The 19,409-nt window shown below is 34.5% G+C and overlaps 1 protein-coding gene across 7 annotated transcripts in view; it reads right to left on the bottom strand.

Moving 5' to 3' along the window:
- The window catches only part of Fchsd2 (FCH and double SH3 domains 2), a 245,351-nt gene that overhangs the window by 60,266 nt on the left and 165,676 nt on the right, over nucleotides 1–19,409 (bottom strand). For 5 of the 7 annotated variants that reach the window (XM_048788107.1, XM_048788106.1, XM_048788108.1 and 2 more), the window contains 3 exons: nucleotides 18,471–18,593; nucleotides 6,553–6,648; nucleotides 5,111–5,182 (listed from right to left, as the gene is read on the bottom strand). In XM_048788107.1, the coding sequence (XP_048644064.1) occupies nucleotides 5,111–5,182; nucleotides 6,553–6,648; nucleotides 18,471–18,593 (291 nt within the window). The remainder of the gene's footprint in view (nucleotides 1–5,110; nucleotides 5,183–6,552; nucleotides 6,649–18,470; nucleotides 18,594–19,409) is intronic. The other 2 variants (XM_015477460.1, XM_048788110.1) reach the window with 2 other exon arrangements.

Genomic DNA, 19,409 nt, shown 5'->3' with positions numbered 1-19,409 from the left:
ATCCAGCAGAGGGCCTATCACATGGATGGTAGGCTTTCTATGAGAATCAAATAAACCCTTTCTGGAAGGCTGAAGAAATGAGAACAACCCCTACCGAATGCCTACCTGTCAACACTGCTGATTCTACAAAGTAGCGCTCGTGTCTTTAGCTGCAGCTTTTCAGTTTTGGATGCCACCTGCCACATATACCTGGCACCTATTTACTGAATGGGAAGATTTTCCACAGAATCTCTATCATCATCTTTCCTGTTTATGAGACATTGCTATATAAATACAAAATTACCACCAGTGGAAAGAGCTACCCATAACTGAGATTTTTTTTTTCCCCCTTTTGGTACTGGGAATTGAACCCAGGAGCATTCTATCTCTGAGCTATACCTCAAACCCTTTTTTAAAATTGTATTTTGAGACAGGGTCTCCTTAAGTTGCCCAGGCTGGCCTTCAACTTGTGAACCTCCTGCCTCCTTAGCCTGGCAAGGATCATAGGTGTTCACCAGTACACCTGGCTTACGTAACTGAGAATTTCCAGGTAAATTTCCTACAGGATATATTAGCCCAATATGGTCCTTTATAGACAAGGGAAATTCTTATTAAATATTTAATTTTAATAAATGCATAAAAAGCTCCACTTAAGGTTTAGGGATATAGCTCAGTTGGTAGAGTGCTTGCCTTGCATTTAAAAGCCCTGGGTTCAATCCCCAGCATCACTAAACAAAACAAAACAAAACAAAAAACTCCACTTAAGCAAACCTTAAATATGCAGAAGTCCTCAAGCAAGTGGACTTTTTACTTAATGTAACTGTTAATCTAGAGAAGGCAGAGTTAAATATCTGAAATGGTGGCCAGAATAACAGGAAAATACCATGTATCAGAAATTTTATGTCAGCCTTTTTGCTACCATTATCTCTGAAGATCTTGTTAATTACAATTCAAGGAAAGTAAAGAGGAAAGGGTTTTCTCATTCCCACCAGGAAACTTGAGAGAACATTTCCTTGTTTTCCTGCCTCTATAGATTATACTTATCCAAGTTTTATAGACGTGTGTTTCCCATATTTTTTCCTATCCCTGGTTGACCTTGTGCTTTTTCATAGGATGTGAGAAACACTTTGAAGGACTTATGTTACTGGTTCTGCTAACGGAAGGCGGGCACGTATGCAGGACAGAGATGCTGAAAAGTGCAGGTCATAGGGAGGTAACTATCAGCTATTGCCTTTCAGGCTTATAAAATGCTAAGAAAGAGGTTAATAAGATTTACTTTGGGTAATACATTAAGAGAACAGAAGTCCCAAGGGACTTGCAGTAATCAGTTTAACAAGGAGGATAAGTACTGCAAGATTTTGTAATCTTTGTAGTATTGTCTATATTTGATATTTTTATATTTCCTGAAGCAATGAGGGTTAAAACCAAAAACAAAAAGGAAAAACATAAAGATCCATCTAGCTCTTTACCGACCACTATGTGCCAGGCATTGAGTCAAAAGTTTAATTTCATACCCAATAAAATAGTCATTTTATATACAAGGAGAATGAATAAAAAAATTTAAAAATATATAATATAAACAGCTAGTTTTAGATACTAATACCTAGGACTTGTTCTTGTATAACACCTGTATGAATATCTAACACCAGTATGACCTGTGTGACAGCTGAAGGACTCTCCAACACTGATATTCTAATCAATGTACTTGTCAATTCTAAACAGAATACCTGTTATTTAGGGAGGTGTTTTAGGACACATTCCATATCCTCCTCAGAATAATTTTGCATTAAAAACTCATTTCTGCAAAGAAAGATGTACTCTGCTCATTTTTTTTAAAGAATTTTTGACCTGTTACCATCATCTGATAAATGGTAATGAGGTATAAAGAAAGGACACTTTAGAAATCAATAACACAATATGGAAATATAGACAATAGACAAGAAAACCTCCTTTCAATATTCTTTTTTTGTGGGGGGGGGGGGAGAGGGGACTGAGGGGACCAGGGATTGAACCCAGGGGTGCTTAACCACTGAATCATATCTCCAGTTTTTTTTTTTGTATTTTATTTAGAGACAGGTCTCCCTGAGTTGCTTAGGCCCTTGCTAAGTTGCTGAGGCTGGCTTTGAACTCTTGATCCTCCTGCCTCAGCCTCCCAAGCCACTGGGATTATAGGTATGTGCCACCATGCCTGGCTAGCTCCTTTCAATATTAACCACAAGATAGCTACTAGGTCACATCAAACAACACTTTCCTTTGGTCACTGTTACTTGTAATCATCTTATGGTTAATATTATAAATACCCCAGTCTATGGCTAGACAGACATGTGGCTTCATAAAACTTTCTAGTCAGTTCCTTTTGGCATATCATTCTAAAGAATGAGTCAAAATAATCATATATTAAGATAACATGAAAGGAAATTCTATCAGTCAGAAATAAAAGATAAGCCAAATAAAAGGCATAATAATGCCAAGCCTTAAATAAATTCCTATGCTAATACTGTGACTATATGTTTTTAGTTGGATGTTTTGAACTTTTGTAGAACACTGTAATTTGAAGTGGATTATCTGAAAATTTTTTCTCTTTAAGTTTTAACATAGTATATGATAATAAGTTATATTTTATTACAGTAGTAACGTTAAACATCCTATGGCTTTCCTACATGTATCTTACCTAAATTTAGAGAAAATATTAGCAACTAAATATTCTTAATTCAAATTTTGATTAAGAACAATACTGTCCTACTTCTGCAATGGATCTCATCATATTTTGTCCTACTTGAAAATATTCCATAGTTCTCCATCTAACACTGTATACAGAATTACCAAACATAAAATCTGGTTGCAACATATGCCTATGGTATTTTCAGTTTCTCTTTCATCCCAAGACTATTTGCCATCTCAGGAACAGGTCATATACTTACAAATGTTTTAGCTATAAACTTTCTAGTTGAGGGACCCTGATTAGGGGAGATGAAAAACAGCACCTAAGACATAGGGATGTCATGAGGATTATATGAGTTAATATAGGTCATGTAATTAGAAAAATGTCTAGCATAAAATGTTCAAAGAATGCCACCTATTTTTTTTGTTTGTTTGTTTTCAATTGCTGTCTTAACTTCCTGACATATTATTCCTCAATCTCTATAAGATAAATCTCAATTCATCTTCAAAAATCTAATCCAATCAATCCAATAAAAAATGAACAAAAAAGTTTTGAATAGACATTTCCCAAAGTAGATATATAAATGGCTAATCAGCTCATGAAACATTCAACAATATTAGTCATGGGCAAATGCAAATAAAAACTACCATGAGATATTTCACAACCACGAGCAAGGCTATAACCAAAGAGACAGGGCTGGTGGGGGGAAGAAGCTCAATGGTAGAGTGTTAAATGAAAAAACAAAAACAAAAACAAAAAAACCACAAATAACAATCAATATTGGTGGCGATGTGGAGAAATGAGAATCCTCACCCAATACTGATGGAAATATGAAATTCTGCAGTTACTCTTGCAAACAGTTTGGCAGTTTGCTAAACATTTAAACAGAAATTTACTATGACCCAGTAACCCAAGAGAAATGAAAACACATTCATACAAAGACTGGCATAGCAATTAACATAGTAGCACTATTCATAAGAGCAAAAGTGAGAAACAACCTAAATGTTCACCAACTGATGAATAGATAAACAGATAAACAAAATGTGGTATATTCATATGATGGAATACTAATCATCAATAAAAAGGAACAAAAAATACTGCTGCATTCTACAACATGGATGAATCTCGAAAATATTATGTTAAATGAAAGCAGCAAAGCATAAGAGACTACACATATCGTATGATTTAATTTATGTGAAATGTCTAGAAAAAGCAAATCTAAAAAGAATAAAACTAGAAAGAGTGGTTGCCTGTATCTGGGAGGGGTGATGTGGATTAACAATAAATAGACATGAAGGATCATATCAGGATCATGAAAATATTCTAGAACTTATTTATGATGATGAAACATAATTTGGTAAATTCATTAAAAATCATTGAACACACTTGAAATGGGTGAATTATATGATATGTAAATATGCCTCAATAAACTTATGAAAAGAGCAAGCTCATCTAGCCTGAGGTCTATAGTTCAGCATGTCATAGCTATCCTCAGCATTTAGTTGAATGACTGGAACATACAGTAGGGGTTCAGTGTTTGTCGAACTGAGATATGTTTCAAAACAGAACCAACAAGAGCAATTTCAGAAACACACTGAAGACAGAGGTGAGTGGTACTTCCTACATGTCCAAGATTCAGCTGGCAGAAAAAATGAGTTAATGGACACTGACTTGTATTCTCTTCATTTCATGCCAAGCTTTGTGCTACCAGCTCCAAGAAGTAAAACCAGAGAAGCAAGTAAACAATGGCTCCATTTCCACAAGGAAAAATACTGGTCCATACTGAGTAAAAATACTTGCTTGGGAATTTGTTTGTTTGTTTACTTATTTATTGGCACTGGGAATTGACATGCAAGGCAAGCACTTTACCACTTAGCTATATCCCCAACCTTGTAAATTTGTTTTTTGTAAGCAATAAGAATGCTTAATTTATAACACAACAAAAATTATACATAAAATATTTTATAGTTAACGTTTTCAAAATCATTATAAGGATTTTTATAAAACCACAGGTATTTATTGTTTTCTATTATGAAAAAAATTAATGGCTTCTAAGTTTCCAACATCTTTTTCAGGAAACAACAGCATAACAGAAAGAGCATTAGAACTGCAATCAGAACAGCTATGTGTCATTCATTCCCCACATGACTCTGCAAATCTCTTTTCCTTCTTAGGATATAGTTCCCTTTTTTTTACAGCCAAGATTAGCTCTTGGGTTCTTCCCACACTCCTGTTGGGAAAACTAAGGTGTTTCAGACAAAAGGAAAAATGAGAAGCTCAATCTATTTACTATACAAAGTAAAGGAAATTCCTAGGTTATAAGGGAAAATCAGAAAGCTACTGCTGATGCATTCAGGGGCCCTGTATACAGACAATTATGACTCAGTCCCACACCAGGTCCCACCCTTCATTAACATGCAACCCCCAGACATTCCATCCCTCCCACCCTTGACCCATACCCCGATATACCTCAGCTATGGTCATTCTCAAAGCACTGACAGGGGAGAGCTCAATATCCACCAGTTGGGCAGCTCTTAAACTCTACCCAGTAAAGATTGCACAAGGATAGAAAACACAGCACAGAGTTAGAATTATAAGGCAAACAGGAACACAGCAGCTAAGAACATTTAGCAGTGTTTAGAAACAAAGATAGAAGGACTTAGGGCTACAATTGGCCTTTGAAAGTGAGATGATTGATTTTTATGTGGCAAATAGGCAAAAATAAAATACCCTAGTCACAATTTTAAGTCAAGTTTGATAAACTTGTCCGTGCTCTGTTTCTTCTAAGGCTCTACTTCATTCATCCCAAGCTTCAAAGAAGTCAAATTATAGGACAATATCATTGAGTCGTTAAGAAAAATCTGATTTGTTCAAAAGGTCACTAATATAAATGGCAAAAGCCATTATCTAAGAAGCAAATACGAATTTCCTATATTTCTTTTTTTTCCTAAATATTTCTCTTATTTTATTCTATCCTTTTTGCAGTACTAGGGACTGAACCCAGGCTCTTGTACATGCTAGGCAAGTGCTCTACCACTGAGCTACATTCCCCAGTCCTATATTTCCTTATATAGCTATTAACAGGGCTATTCAAAATATAAGAAAAATAATGAGGATGTCACCAACAAATACATTTCTATTAAAGTGATATCATTAAACTCTGAAAATATATCATACACTCCCTTCAGATTCTAAATTTACTAAAAGAGTTTTTGAATATAATTTGACTTCCCTCTTGGTTTGCCTACTTTTAGAGAATGTATTAGAATGCTAATATTACTTCTCATTTTGTAGAAGCTAAATTTCATTATTTTATGTCAAAAAATTCATATTTTTGTTCATCATTTTAAAAATTCAAATAATGGCAAACATTTCTCTTAAACTTAAGAAAAATGTATAATTAATGTAAGTTCTCTAAAAGTTGCCAATTTGGGGTTTATGTTAACATTCTAAAATCTTAAATGAATTATCAAAGGCCCATAATTGCTTTCTAAAGCCAACTAAAATATCTCTATGCCCATATATATTATTACATTATTCATTCTACTCTGGTTAAAATTTAACCACTGGGTTCTTTGAGAGGTATAACATAAAAGAATTTCATGTACAGAAAGCATAATGTACATCTTAATAAATCTGTTGAATAATTTTTCTTCTTCCCTCAGTTTTCAGATTTTCATTACTTTTGTTTCATAACTTCATCTTATTCAGTAGGAAGTTGTTAGTATAAAGACACTGGGTGTGTTCCTTACATGGTAGACAGAAGAAATGTCATGGTTTCTCTACATCTTCATAGTGTTGTTACAAAATTAATGAGACACACTCAGCTCTCCCTGTCTATTCCAAGGATGATAACTATGTAAGCACAAATATAATAAAAAAAATGATAAGAGAATCTGAATTCCCCTTACAGTATCACTGTCACAGGGCTGGAACTGGAAGGGTTGAGGTTTGTGAAATACAGCATTCTCTTGTAAAAACAGCTGAAGATTATAGTCCCGTACCACCTAGAGAGAAAATAAGATATCTTTAAGTCTTGAATAAGGTTAAAATGTCCAGTAATTTCATTCTAAAGTCTAAGATTTACTCAGCTGGTTTCTATACAAATGGGAAATCATCCAACACTATGTGATCAAAAGGAAATGATAATGTTATGCCTTTTTTTTTAAGATAAGAATTATTACTTCTGTGTCCTATTTTCTGAAGAATTTAAATTTGAAAGTACTAGTTTAGCAACTAGCCCAGATTTAAAGACTAAACAATATGCACTACTTTAAGAGAGCAAGATGACATGAAAAGTTATCCTGTGTAATGGGTGTGTATGTGTGTGAACAGGGAAGGGAGCATATTGGTTTCTTAGTTTCTCCCAACTCTGAAGTTTCATGGGCTCTTAGAAGTCTGTTTTACAAACTGCCATTCACTAGGAAACTGCAAGATAATCCTATCTATAGCACAAAATGATATTGCCAGAAAATTTCTTGTACTTTTTCCCAGTAGGTTGCATTCTAATCATGATCTTAAAATACACTCAGAGACCCTGTGCCTAATAGAAGAAAAAGTAGGCCCAAATATCCGCCACATTTGCTTAGGACCTGACTTCCTTAACAAGACTCCTAAAGTACAAGAAGTAAAATCAAGAATCAATGAATGGGATGGAATCAAACTAAAAAGCTTCTTCACATTCAAGCATGTGAAGAGAGAGCCTACAGAATGGAAAAAAGATCTATCAAACACACCTCCTCAGATAGAGCATTAATCTCCAGGATATATAAAGAACTCAAAAAACTTAACACACACACACAGAAACAAAAACAAATAACCCAATCAATAAATGGGCAGACAATTCACAGAAAAAGAAACACAATCAATCAACAAATATATGAAAACATGTTCAACATCTCTAGTAATTAGAGAAATGCAAAACTGCACTGAGATTCCATCTTACTGGAGTAATCAGAATGGCAATCATCAAGAATATAAGCAACAATAAATGTTGGCGAGGATGTGGGGAAAAAGGTACATTTCATACATTGTTGGTGGGGCTGCAAATTGGTGCAACCACTATGGAAAGCAGTGTGGAGAGTGGAACAACCATTTGACCCAGTTATCCGACTCCTAGGTTTATACCCAAATGACTTAAAATCAGCATATTACAGTGATACAACCACATCAATGTTTATGGCAGCTCAATTCAGAATAGCTAAATTATGGAATCAACCTAGATGCCCTTCAACAGATAAATGGATAAAGAAACTGGTATATATACCCAATGGAATATTACCAAGTCTTAAAGAATAAAAAAATTGTGGTATTTGCCAGTAAATGGATGGAACTGGAGAACATCATGCTAAGTGAAATAAGCCAATCCCAAAGAACCAAAGGCCAAATGTTTTCTCTGATATATGGATAATAATTCACAATGGGGGAGGGGAAGAATAGAGGTATTTTGGACTAGAAAGAGGGGAGTGAAAGGAGGGGAGGGGGCATGGGTATAGGAATGACATTAGAATGAATTGGACATTATTACCCTATGTGCATATATGATTACATGATCTATAATTATAACATCATGTACAACCAGATGAATGAGAAGTTATACTCCATTTATGTATGATATATCAAAATGCATTCTACTGTCATGTATAACTAATTAAAACAAATAATTCAGAAGACAGACTGAAAAGGAATATACATAGAACAGCAAAATAAACAGCTTAGAAAGATGGTCTCTGAAAATGAATTATATGCTCTGGGAAAGAATGGAAATAAGCAACATTTGATTATGCAAAAACCCAAATTGCATTTTTCTGCATTGGTTACTCATCTTTCATGTGCAATGCATTACACCTCATTAGCAGCTCTGCCTGAGGATGGGCAGAAGAAAAAAAGTTCAAAAAAGTTCTGTAGTTTTACCTTGGAAATCTGGGAAAAGGATGGACTACTTGAGAGGATAATGTAGTGTTTTGTATTTTATTTACAAGTGCAATCCCAGTTTTCCACTGCTTGCCTCCCCCGCCATTCAATCATCCATTTATAGAGCTTACCAGGTCCAACGTTAAGTGTAGGAGTGACAAGGGAATCCACAGATGAACAAAACAGCAAACAGGGTTAGTATCTTCAAGTAATTTAGAATGTGGAAACTGCAAGAACCAAATAGATTACAGTTCCAAATACACTGTGGAAGTACACAGAAGGTACAGGGAGAGCAAAAGGGGTGATACTGAATTCAGACGGAAGAGGTGAGACGGGGTGAGGATGATGGGGAGATTCTGGTCAAGGAATACTCACTGAAAAAACATATTCTCAAAGGGAAATGTATTTTGTTCTTTTCTTGGGTTCTAATTTTAAGCTAGAATAACTGAAAGCTAATGATCCAGCCCTCAAAGCCTCACTCATTACCATGAAGAAAAGCTGGGAGGATCACTAGCCAAACAAATCCTCAAGCACTATGATGGGTGGGGCAAGGGTAGACTGGACAGGTCAATTCTTACAGACTTTAAACTTTTTGTTACAGATAATTTCAAAACACACATAAAAGTAGAGACAATAGTAATATGTATCTCCATGTGCTCATGACCCAGTTTTCAAAAACATCCCCTCATGGACAATTTTGTTTCATCTATAAATTCATCTACTTCTTCTGTCACTAATTACATTGAAGTAAGTCCTAGACTTATTTCAATATCCTATCTAAAAGAATAGGGGTCTTAAGAAAACACATTCAGTTTAAAATTTACAAGACTAACATATCAATTAGTGTTCAAATTTCCCTATTCTTTAAAAGTTTTTCGAATTAGGATCCAAATAAAGTCAGTCCCCAGAGCGCAACTGGATGTTGCTTATAATGTGGAAGCTGGGAGAACTAAATAGGTTACACAGCTAAAGCACACAATGGAAGCACATAGAGGGTACAGGGAGAGCAAAGAAGATGATACTGAATCCTGACTGAAGAGGTGAGATGGGGTGAGGAGTGGTGGGGAGAATCTGGTGAGGGAAAGCTGATGTTGTTTAAGATGATGTTCTTTTCATACACTGTAAATTTCTTTCTTCCTCCTTTTTCCTCTCTTGCAATCAATTCAATTGTTGAAGAAGCCCAGGTTTTTGTTTGTTGAGTTTCTGAGTCTGAATTTTGTTGACTGCATCCTGGGAATGTTTTACTTCCTGTTTTTCCTTAAATTGGCTTTTGAATCTAGAGGCTTAATTAGATTCAGGTTTGTGTTTGTTTGGGTCTGCTTTGTTTCTGTTTGTTTTGGCAAGGTAGGCTTTACTTTCATGAGAAGGTTTGCCCTGACTTGCCTCTTTTTATGATATTAACATTTATAGTGGGCTGAAGGTAACTTCCCAAAAGATATGCCCATGTCCTAATCCCTGAAATCTGTGGATGTTACCTCCTTTTGAAAAAGTGTTTTGGCAGATGTAATTAAGGATTCTGAGATAAAAGCATGCTGGATTACCTAGGTGGGCCCTAAATCCAATGATAAGACATTAAGAGGGCTGGGGATGTGGCTCAAGCGGTAGCGAGCTCGCCTGGCATGCGCGGGACGCTGGGTTCGATCCTCAGCACCACATAAAAATAAAATAAAGATGTTGTGTCCATTGAAAACTAAAAAATAAATATTAAAAAATTCTCTCTCTCTCAAAAAACAAAAGACATTAAGAAAATTACACAGACAAAAGGAGAAGGCAATGTGACCACTGAGGCAGAGTGTGGAGTGATGTGGCCACATCGCCTCAGACACCCGATGAGGTAAGGAATTGTTTTTCCCTTAAAGCTTTTGGAGGAAGTACAGCTTGCTGACACTTAAGATTTCAGATTTCTAGTCAAGGAAATGGAAAAAAGTTGCAAAGGAGTCCTGTGTACTTCTTAAGATCTTTCTCTTTCTCTCTTTATTTTTCAGTTTTCGGTGGACACAACATCTTTATTTTAAATAATTTTATGTGATGCTGAGGATCGAACCCAGCGCCCCACGCATGCCAGGCGAGCGCATTACCGCCTGAGCCACATCCCCAGCCCTCCTGTGTACTTCTTAATGTCAGCATCCTGCATAGCTATCACACAATAAAAAGCTAGAAAATTGACATTGGTATACACCATAAAGGTTATTTAGATTCCACCAATTATACACTTACTCCTTTGGGTATGTTCATTTATATGGCTCTATGCACATGTGCAGCTTCATATAACCACAAACCATAGTCCAGATGCTAAACTGAACCATCACCACAAGACTCCCTTGTGCCCAAATATCTTCAAATTGGGTCTTCCAATTTGCAGCATGTGAGTTTCTGTTAATACATAGTCTTGCTAAGATTCATTCTTGTCTACATTTATTTTTGACAGGTTAAATGGAATCTCATGATGGTTTTAATTTTCATTTCCTTGATTATTATTTTTTAAAAATAGTTGTACACGATATTTTTATTTTGTTTATTTTTATGTGGTACTGAGGATTGAACCCAGGGCCTCGAATGTGCTAGGCAAGTGCACTACCGCTGAGCCACAATCCCAGTCTTTCCTTAATTATTAACAAGGAAAGCATCTGCATTATGTAGTTAGGGCTGCCACAACAAAGTACAACAGACTGGGGAGCTTAAATATCAGAAACAGATTTCTTTAGAGGTCAAGAGGAAAGAAGTTCAAGATCAAGGTACTGGCAGGGTTGGTTTTTACTGTGGGCCATTCTCTATGGCTTAGAGCTGCCACCTTCTTTTGGTATCTTCATATGGTCTCTCTGTGCCTGTTTAATGTCCTGTAATTCTCAACTTCTTATAAGGACATTAGTCATATTGGATTAGACCCACCCAAATGACCTTATTTTAATTATATCTTTAAAAGTCTATCTTCAAATATGGTCTACTATGAGGTACTAGGGGTTAGGATTTCAACATGAAATTTCCGAGGGCCACAATTCAGCCAATTACAATATCTTCTTATATTTTTTATGGTATTTTTTCCCCTGTAACATGCATGCTGTTTGTTTTATTAGTAGTTCATTCCTTTTTATGGGCAAAGAATATTTCACTGCATGGATATACCATGCCATATTTTACTTACTCAACTACTAGTTGATAAACATTTGAGTTGTTTCCACTGTTTGACTATTATAAATAATGCTACTATGAACACTCATGTACAATTTTTTGTTTTAATACTTTAAGTTTTCAATATTCTTAAGTGTATTCCTAGGAGCGGAAGTTGAGTCATATGGTAACTATGTGTTTAACTTTAAAAAAAAAAATTATTAAAGCCATCCTAGTGGGCAGAAAATGATATCTCACTGTGGTTTTAATTTGTGTGTTCATAATGACCAACAACTGCTGAACATTTTTTCATGTGCTTATTGCCTGTACATCTTCTCAGAGGAAATGTGTACTCAAATCTTTTGCCCATTTTTTTAAAAATATTTTTTTTAGATGTTGCCCATTTTAAGAATTTTTATTTTGTTGTTGAGTTGTAAGAGTCTTTTATATAAATCTGTTTATAAAATCCTTAACAGATAAATTTAAATATCAGATGTGCTAACATTTCTTCCATCTTTGGGTCTTTTTTTAAAAAACATTCCTGAATAGTGTCCTTTGATGTGTTAGAGTTTTTAATTTGATAAGTACAATTATCTGTTTTTTTTTCTTTTTTCAAATTTCTCTTTTTTTGTTCTTCTAAAATATGTTTTTACCTGTTGATGGACCTTTCTTTATTTATATGTGGTTGATAATTAAACCCCGTGTCTAGCCTCACGCATGCTAGACAAGTGCTCTACCACTGAGCTATAACTCCAGCCCACCCGTCTTTCTTTCTTTCCTTTTCCTTTCTTTCCCCTTCCTCCCTCCCTCCCTCCCTTCCTTCCTTCTATGTTGGGGGATCAAACTTAGGGCCTTGCACATGCTAGGCAAGTGCTCCATCACTGAGCTGTATTCCTAGCCCTATTTTTAGTCTTATTATGCTTTTGATGTCAAATCTAAGAATACACTATTAAATCCAAAGTAATAAAGACTTACTTCTATATTTTCTCCTATAGTTAGATCACTGATACACTTTGAGCTAATTTTTGTGCAGCAGAGGTTCGACTTATTTCAACTCTGTTCTTTTGCACTTGTCCCAGAACTTTTGTTGAAGATATTATTCTTTTTTCTTTGAATGGTCATAATACCCTTGTGGAAAAATCAATTGTGTACAGATACATGTGTTTATTTCTAGAATATCAATTTTATTTCATTAATTTATATGCCCATCTTTATGCTTCTACCACACTCTATTTGTAGTATGTTTTGAAATTTGGAAGTGTGAGTCCTCCAACTGTTTATCCTTTTCAATGTTGCTTTGGTTATTTAAAGTTCCTTACAGTTCCATGTAAATTTGAAGAGTGCCTTTTCCATTTCTGCAAAACAGGTCACTGGAATTTTGACAGGGATTGCATTAAATCTGTAGATCATTTTGGAAGATATTAAAAATTAGCGATATGAAAGCCTCAAATCCACAAACATTTATTATAATCCAATTATTCAGTTCTTTTTTCTGCAGTGTTTTATAGTTTTTACTCTTCAATGTCTTTGGTCAAAAAATTTTTTCCTGGGCTGGGGATGTGGCTCAAGCGGTAGCGCGCTCACCTGGCATGCATGCGGCCTGGGTTCGATCCTCAGTACCGCATACAAATAAAGATATTATGTCCGCTGAAAAACTAAAATATTAAAAAAAAAAATATTCTCTCTCTCTCTCTCTCTCTCTCTCTTTTAAAAATTTTTTTTTTCCTCTGTATTTTATTCTTTGGATACTATTGTAACTGCAATTGTTTTCTTAATTTTCTTTTAGGAAAAGAATTATCATTAATAGAGTATAGAAACACAATGGGTTATTGTGTTTGATTCTGTACCCACAAGATCAAACTTTGCTCAATTATTTTATTAGCTATAATAGTAATTACATGAATTCTATAGTTTTCTACATATAATCATGTCATCTGAAAGCAGAGGTCATTTTAATCCTTCTTTTCCTTACCTAACTGCTCTAGCTAGGACTTCTAGTACAAAGGTGGATAGCAGGAGTGAAAGCAGGCATCCTCATTTTGTTCCTGATTTTAGGGTGGAAATCCTTTCAGTCTTTTATCATTGAGTATGATAATAAATGTGGTTTTCCACAAAAACTATCAAGGTGTGGAAGTTCCCTTCTATTTCTAATTTGCTGAGTTTTTCAACCCACTAAAGGGGGTTGAATTTTGTTAAATGTTTTTTCTGTGTCTACTAAAGTGATCAAGTGATTTTCACCTTATTTTATTAAATTTACTTTTTTGGTTAATCTTTAAGGTATTAAGATTGGTAATATTAGAGAATTTAACTTTCAAAAGAAATACAGAATAACATTGTTATTTTATGACTTGTTCAAGAAGCTATGTTATTCATCAGTAGGAGTTTCCTTATATAGACAGAAAACAATCACACAAACTATTAGGGCCAGTAGAGCTAGTTTTAGAGCTATGATCCCAGAGAAAATAATCTATGACAACATCTGCTTCAGTTACATACAAAGCATTTCATAAAATATTAAGGAGAAAAGCAAGCTTCATAAATAATTAAAATTTAATAAAAGCTCCTAGACCCAGCTGTTTTCATTTAGAGGATGAAAGATATAGACAGCACCTTAACAATTATAGTGTTATGTCAGTATGAATTACCCCCCAAATATCTTTGGGAATATGTTACATTTTAGACATGTTGGAAAAATAGATTTTTACCTCAGAAGACAGAGTAATACTGACGTACAGTAAAAAAAACCTAAAGACTTTCAAACTTCCCAGTAGGTTATCAAATCACCTAGTTGCCTTCAGCAGTTTGACAAGAGCCGTGTAACAAGCTCTTTATAACAGAAAAGCACAAGGCATAAAACTTGTAGGTGTAAGCTTTTCTCACTTGGAACAAAAGGGAGCCTTTCCCGGATATATCATTCTTGTTAAAATTTTATTCCCACCACTTTCACCCTAAATGTAAGAGCATCTCATTAATTGCTCATCCCTGGGGAACCAAACACTCACATTAGGGAAGCACAAAATGAAAGTTTATCTCTTTATGTATCCAAACTAATTCATAAATTCTTAATATATTTTAAATTAAAGTAACAAACTACAGAAATAATATAGCATAGTATAACACAGTAGAAAAATACATAGAGCACTATGTGCATGTGACCCTGGGCAAGTCATATAAACTACCTGAGTCTGTGTTCCTCTCCATCAGATGAGCATGTTAATACCAATGACATGGGTTTCACAGTATGAGATGTAGATGTGCTAAAGAAAATCCTAGGAAATTAGGTGTGTGTACAATATTAGTGACTTGTTATAACCATGTTTTCTAAACTACCAGTACTGTACCCAAGCTAACTTTTTCTTGGAAAAAGAAATTTCAAAAAAGTATGAAAGGATAGAATAAAAATATGAATAAAAAATGTTTTCCAATAAAATCAGAAATGAAAAATGTCACCTTACCATACAGTTGCACTGAATGCAAACTGTAAAATTCACTTCTAAATAATTCATGGGTTAATATAGAAATAACAATAAAAGCCCTACATATCACAGAGGGAGAAATTTTTTAGCCTTAAATGGGTTTACTTGAAAACAGAAAGACTGAAAATAAAGGTCCTAAATAGGAAAATAAGCTTGAGAAAGACAAGAACATAAACTTTAAAAAAAGAAATAATGTAGATAAAGGTAAAACTTAGGGACACAGCATTGGGAAGCAGAACAAAAGCTGGCTCAGGCAAAGATGAATAAAAGACTGGTATGTCAGATCAAAATAAGAAAGCACAGGCAATATTTGAAATAAAAAGAGAAATAACCAGAGGCAAAAAAGCGTATGAGAAACTTATGCCATCAAGTCTGGTAACAACTGAAATAGACAACTGTTTAGAAAATGAAGGTTACCAAAATGTATTGAAAAAGAAGCAGAAAACCTGAATGGACCAATGAATAAAAAGGATTTGGTAAATGGTCAGAAACTAAGCACTACATAGAAGGAATGAAGTTATGATGCTTCCTTTAAGACTTAGAAAATGGAAAGATCGCCCATGTTCTTGGATAGGCAGAATAAATACTGTCAAAATGGCCACACCAAAAGTGCTGTAACATTTAATGCAATTCCTTTTTTTTTTATTATTGGTTGTTCAAAACATTACAAAGCTCTTGACATATCATATTTCATACATTTGATTCAAGTGGGTTATGAACTCCCATTTTTACCCCCTATACAGATTGCAGAATCACATTTTAATGCAATTCCTATTACAATTCCAATGACATTCTTCATAGAAATAGAAAAAGCAGACATGAAATTCATTTGGAAAAATAAGAGGCCCAGAATAGCCAAAGCAATCCTTAGTTTGGTAAGATAGTGAAGCAGGAGGCATCACAATACCAGACCCTAAGTTATACTCAGACCTATAGTAACCAAAACAAATAGTGCTGGGAAAACTAGAAATACATATGTAGCAAAATTAAATTAAACCCCTACCTCTCACCCTGCATAAAACTCAACTCAAAGTGGATCAAAGACCTAGGCAAGACCCTGTGCCTACTGGAAGGAAAAAGAGGCACAAATCTCCATCATGCTGGGTTAGGAACCGAATTCCTCAACAAGATTCCTAAAGCGCAAAAAATAAAATCAATACTAAATGGGATGCTGTCAAACCAAAAAGCTTCTTCACAGCAAAGGAAACAATAAAGAATGTGAAGAGAGAGCCTACAGAATTGGAGAAAATCTTTACCATCTGTACCTCAGATAGAGCATTAATCTCCAGGATATATAAAGGACTCAAAAAACTTAACAAAAAAAAAAAAAAAAAGAAGAGAAAAGAAAAAAGAAACAAAAACAAATAAACAAATCAATAAATGGGCTAAGAAACTGAACAGACACTTCACAGAAGAAACACAATCAATCAACAAATATAATTGCTAGAGATGTCAAACAAAAAATGTTCGACATCTCTAGCAATTAGAGAAAATGCAAATTAAAACTACACTGAGACTTCATCTCATTCCAGTCAGAATGGCAATTACCAAGAATATAAGTAACAATAAATGTTGGCAAGGATGTGGGGCAAACGGTATACTCATAGACTACAAATTGGTGCAACCAATCTGGAAAGCAGTATGGGGATTGCTCGGAAAACTTGGGAGTGCAACAACCATTTGACCCACCTATCCCACTCCTCTGCATATACCTAAAGGACTTAAAATCAGCATACTATAGTGATGTGGCCCCATCAATGGTTATAGCAGCTCAATTAACATTAGCTAAGATATGGAACCAACTTAGATGCCTTCAACAGATGAATGGATAAAGAAAATGTGGTGTATATATATATATACACAATGAATATTACTCAGTCATAAAGAAGAATGAAATTATGGCATTTGCCAGTGAATGGATGGAACTGGAGACAATCATACTAAGTGAAATAAGCCAACCACAAAAAAACAAAGGCTGAATGTTCTAATATGTGGATGCTAACACACAATGGGGTGGGTGGGAGAATAGCTGTTCATTGGATTAGATAAAGGGGAATGAAGGGAAGGGAGGGGGGCATGAGAATAGGAAAGACAGTAGAATGAATTAGACATAACTTCCCTATGTCTATACATGAATATGCGACCAGTGTTAACTCCACATCACAAGAATGGAAAGTTATACTCCATGTATATATAATATGTCAAAATACAGTCTACTGTCATGTACAACTAAAAAGACCAAAAAGTATTTTTTTCCCCTTGCCCCCACAGCTTTACACATGCTAGGCAAGCATTCTCCCACCAAGCTATATCCCCAGCCTGGCCAAGATGCTTTTACAGACTTTTTTTCAACATTTTCTTGTGAAAAATTTAAAATATGCACATAGTAAAATAAAAAGAATTAGATAATGAACACCTAAATACCCATTTTAATTCTGCAATTAATATTTTACTTCATTTTCTTTCACACACTTTTATCTATCTATCCATCCATCCTTCTTTTTACATATGAATCCTTCTGTATTTTTTTTTTTTTTTTTTTGGATTCTGGGGGTTAAGAATATACAAAATAAGACATATGACAAGACTTAAAGTACCAGGGTAGTAATGTTTATATTTCCCTATCACCTTTGCATTTCCAATGTTTTTCTAATAAATCATTAGAACTCTGGTATATTGAAAAGAATATATACATAAGGAGGATAAAAAGTTTGTGCCCCTTTTCTTTCCTGTCTTTGGACACTGTCATGCAAAGATGGATACTCTGATCCCTTTACAAATGGTTTCTAAAAGATATAGTCAGTTCCCACTTCCCCTGCCAAAAAAAGAGAATTGAACAGGATCTTTTAAAGCAGCAGCTACAAAACGCATACATTTTTATAAATGTATGCACTCAGTCAGGAAACATTTACTATGTATTTCATTTATTAGGAAGAATATAACATTTACTAATCACAAGAATAATTAATTTTTCAAAAGAATAGTTTCACTACAAAAAATTTTACTCTATCAGAACCTTAAGAAAAGAAATTACATATATTTTTTCTACACACATTGGGACATGTGAGCAAAGTTGACAGATCAGTATTTTTAAACGAAAAGACTAGTGTTGAAGAATGACAGCATATGTCAAAAACCAAGATACTGTAGTATTCAATCTGAAGTAGGAGGATGTTTCTGTTCCCCTGTGGATGAGTTAGAAGGATGCTGTCTCCAGACAGTTGTCCTTTAAGCATTCTTCTAGTATCATTAGTTTCTTTGTTTTGTTTGCAGCAAAAACATGTTGAATTCTAAAATGGTTAACACCACCCACTGCAGTGAAGGTACTTTACCTTGCTGGAGTTCTCTAACAAAAACTGGAATGTGTTCTGCACAGTTTGGCATGTTTCTAGCTCAGTCCGGCTGAAGGCTATTAAATAATCCTTGAGGTGATCATACACATTGCCATCGAGAGCCTAGAATAGAGGTGCAAACAAAAGCAAAAAAAAAAAAAAATTGTGATAAAGTTGACACATAATACCTCTATGTCTACAAGAAAAGTATGAAAGTTCAGTTTAAAATCTATTAATAATAAATGCACAGGATATAGACTGTTGAGTAAGAATAATATAAACAATTAACAATCACTTGAGAAATGCTGAATCTCTCTAATAAAAAAACAACTACAAAAGGTAAAATCCAGGGGCTAGTTTTGTGGCTCCTCAGCACCACATTAAATAAATAAATAAATAAATAAATAGTGTCCATCTACAACTAAAAAAAGATATTTTAAAAAAGGTAAATTTCAACACTGCTAAAGCTAAAAGGGAAACAGAACATGACATGGAGACAAAAACTTCTGGTTTCTGATCTTTACTCATCTGCTTGTTACAATTTCTCTAGATACTTTATGTCAGAGGAGGCACAGACATTTAATACAATAATAAAAGCAAAGAATCCAGGCACAACTCTTGGAACAGTTACTCAATAAAAAATCTCCTCCATTTTTCCTCATCCATTATTGGTAGAATTATAAATTAGCATATACTTACCAAAGGAAGGTCAGAGAAAAAACAATAAAAGTATTTTTTTAAAAATGACTCAGATTGTGTTTTGTTTTCTATCTCTATGACTATTTTGGACAGTTCACATAAATGAAATCATATAATATTTGGTCTGGCTCCTGTTACTTTGCATAATGTTTCAAGGTCCATCAATGTAATAGTATTTCATTCCTTTTTACAGCTAAATAATACTCCACCATATGGATGTACTCTTTTGTTTATCCATTT

Source organism: Marmota marmota, unplaced genomic scaffold, assembly GCF_001458135.2.
Source record: "Marmota marmota marmota unplaced genomic scaffold, marMar, whole genome shotgun sequence".
Taxonomy (NCBI): domain Eukaryota; kingdom Metazoa; phylum Chordata; class Mammalia; order Rodentia; family Sciuridae; genus Marmota; species Marmota marmota.
The sequence above is the reverse complement of the archived record's forward strand: the minus strand, read 5'-3'. Positions and strand labels throughout refer to the sequence as shown.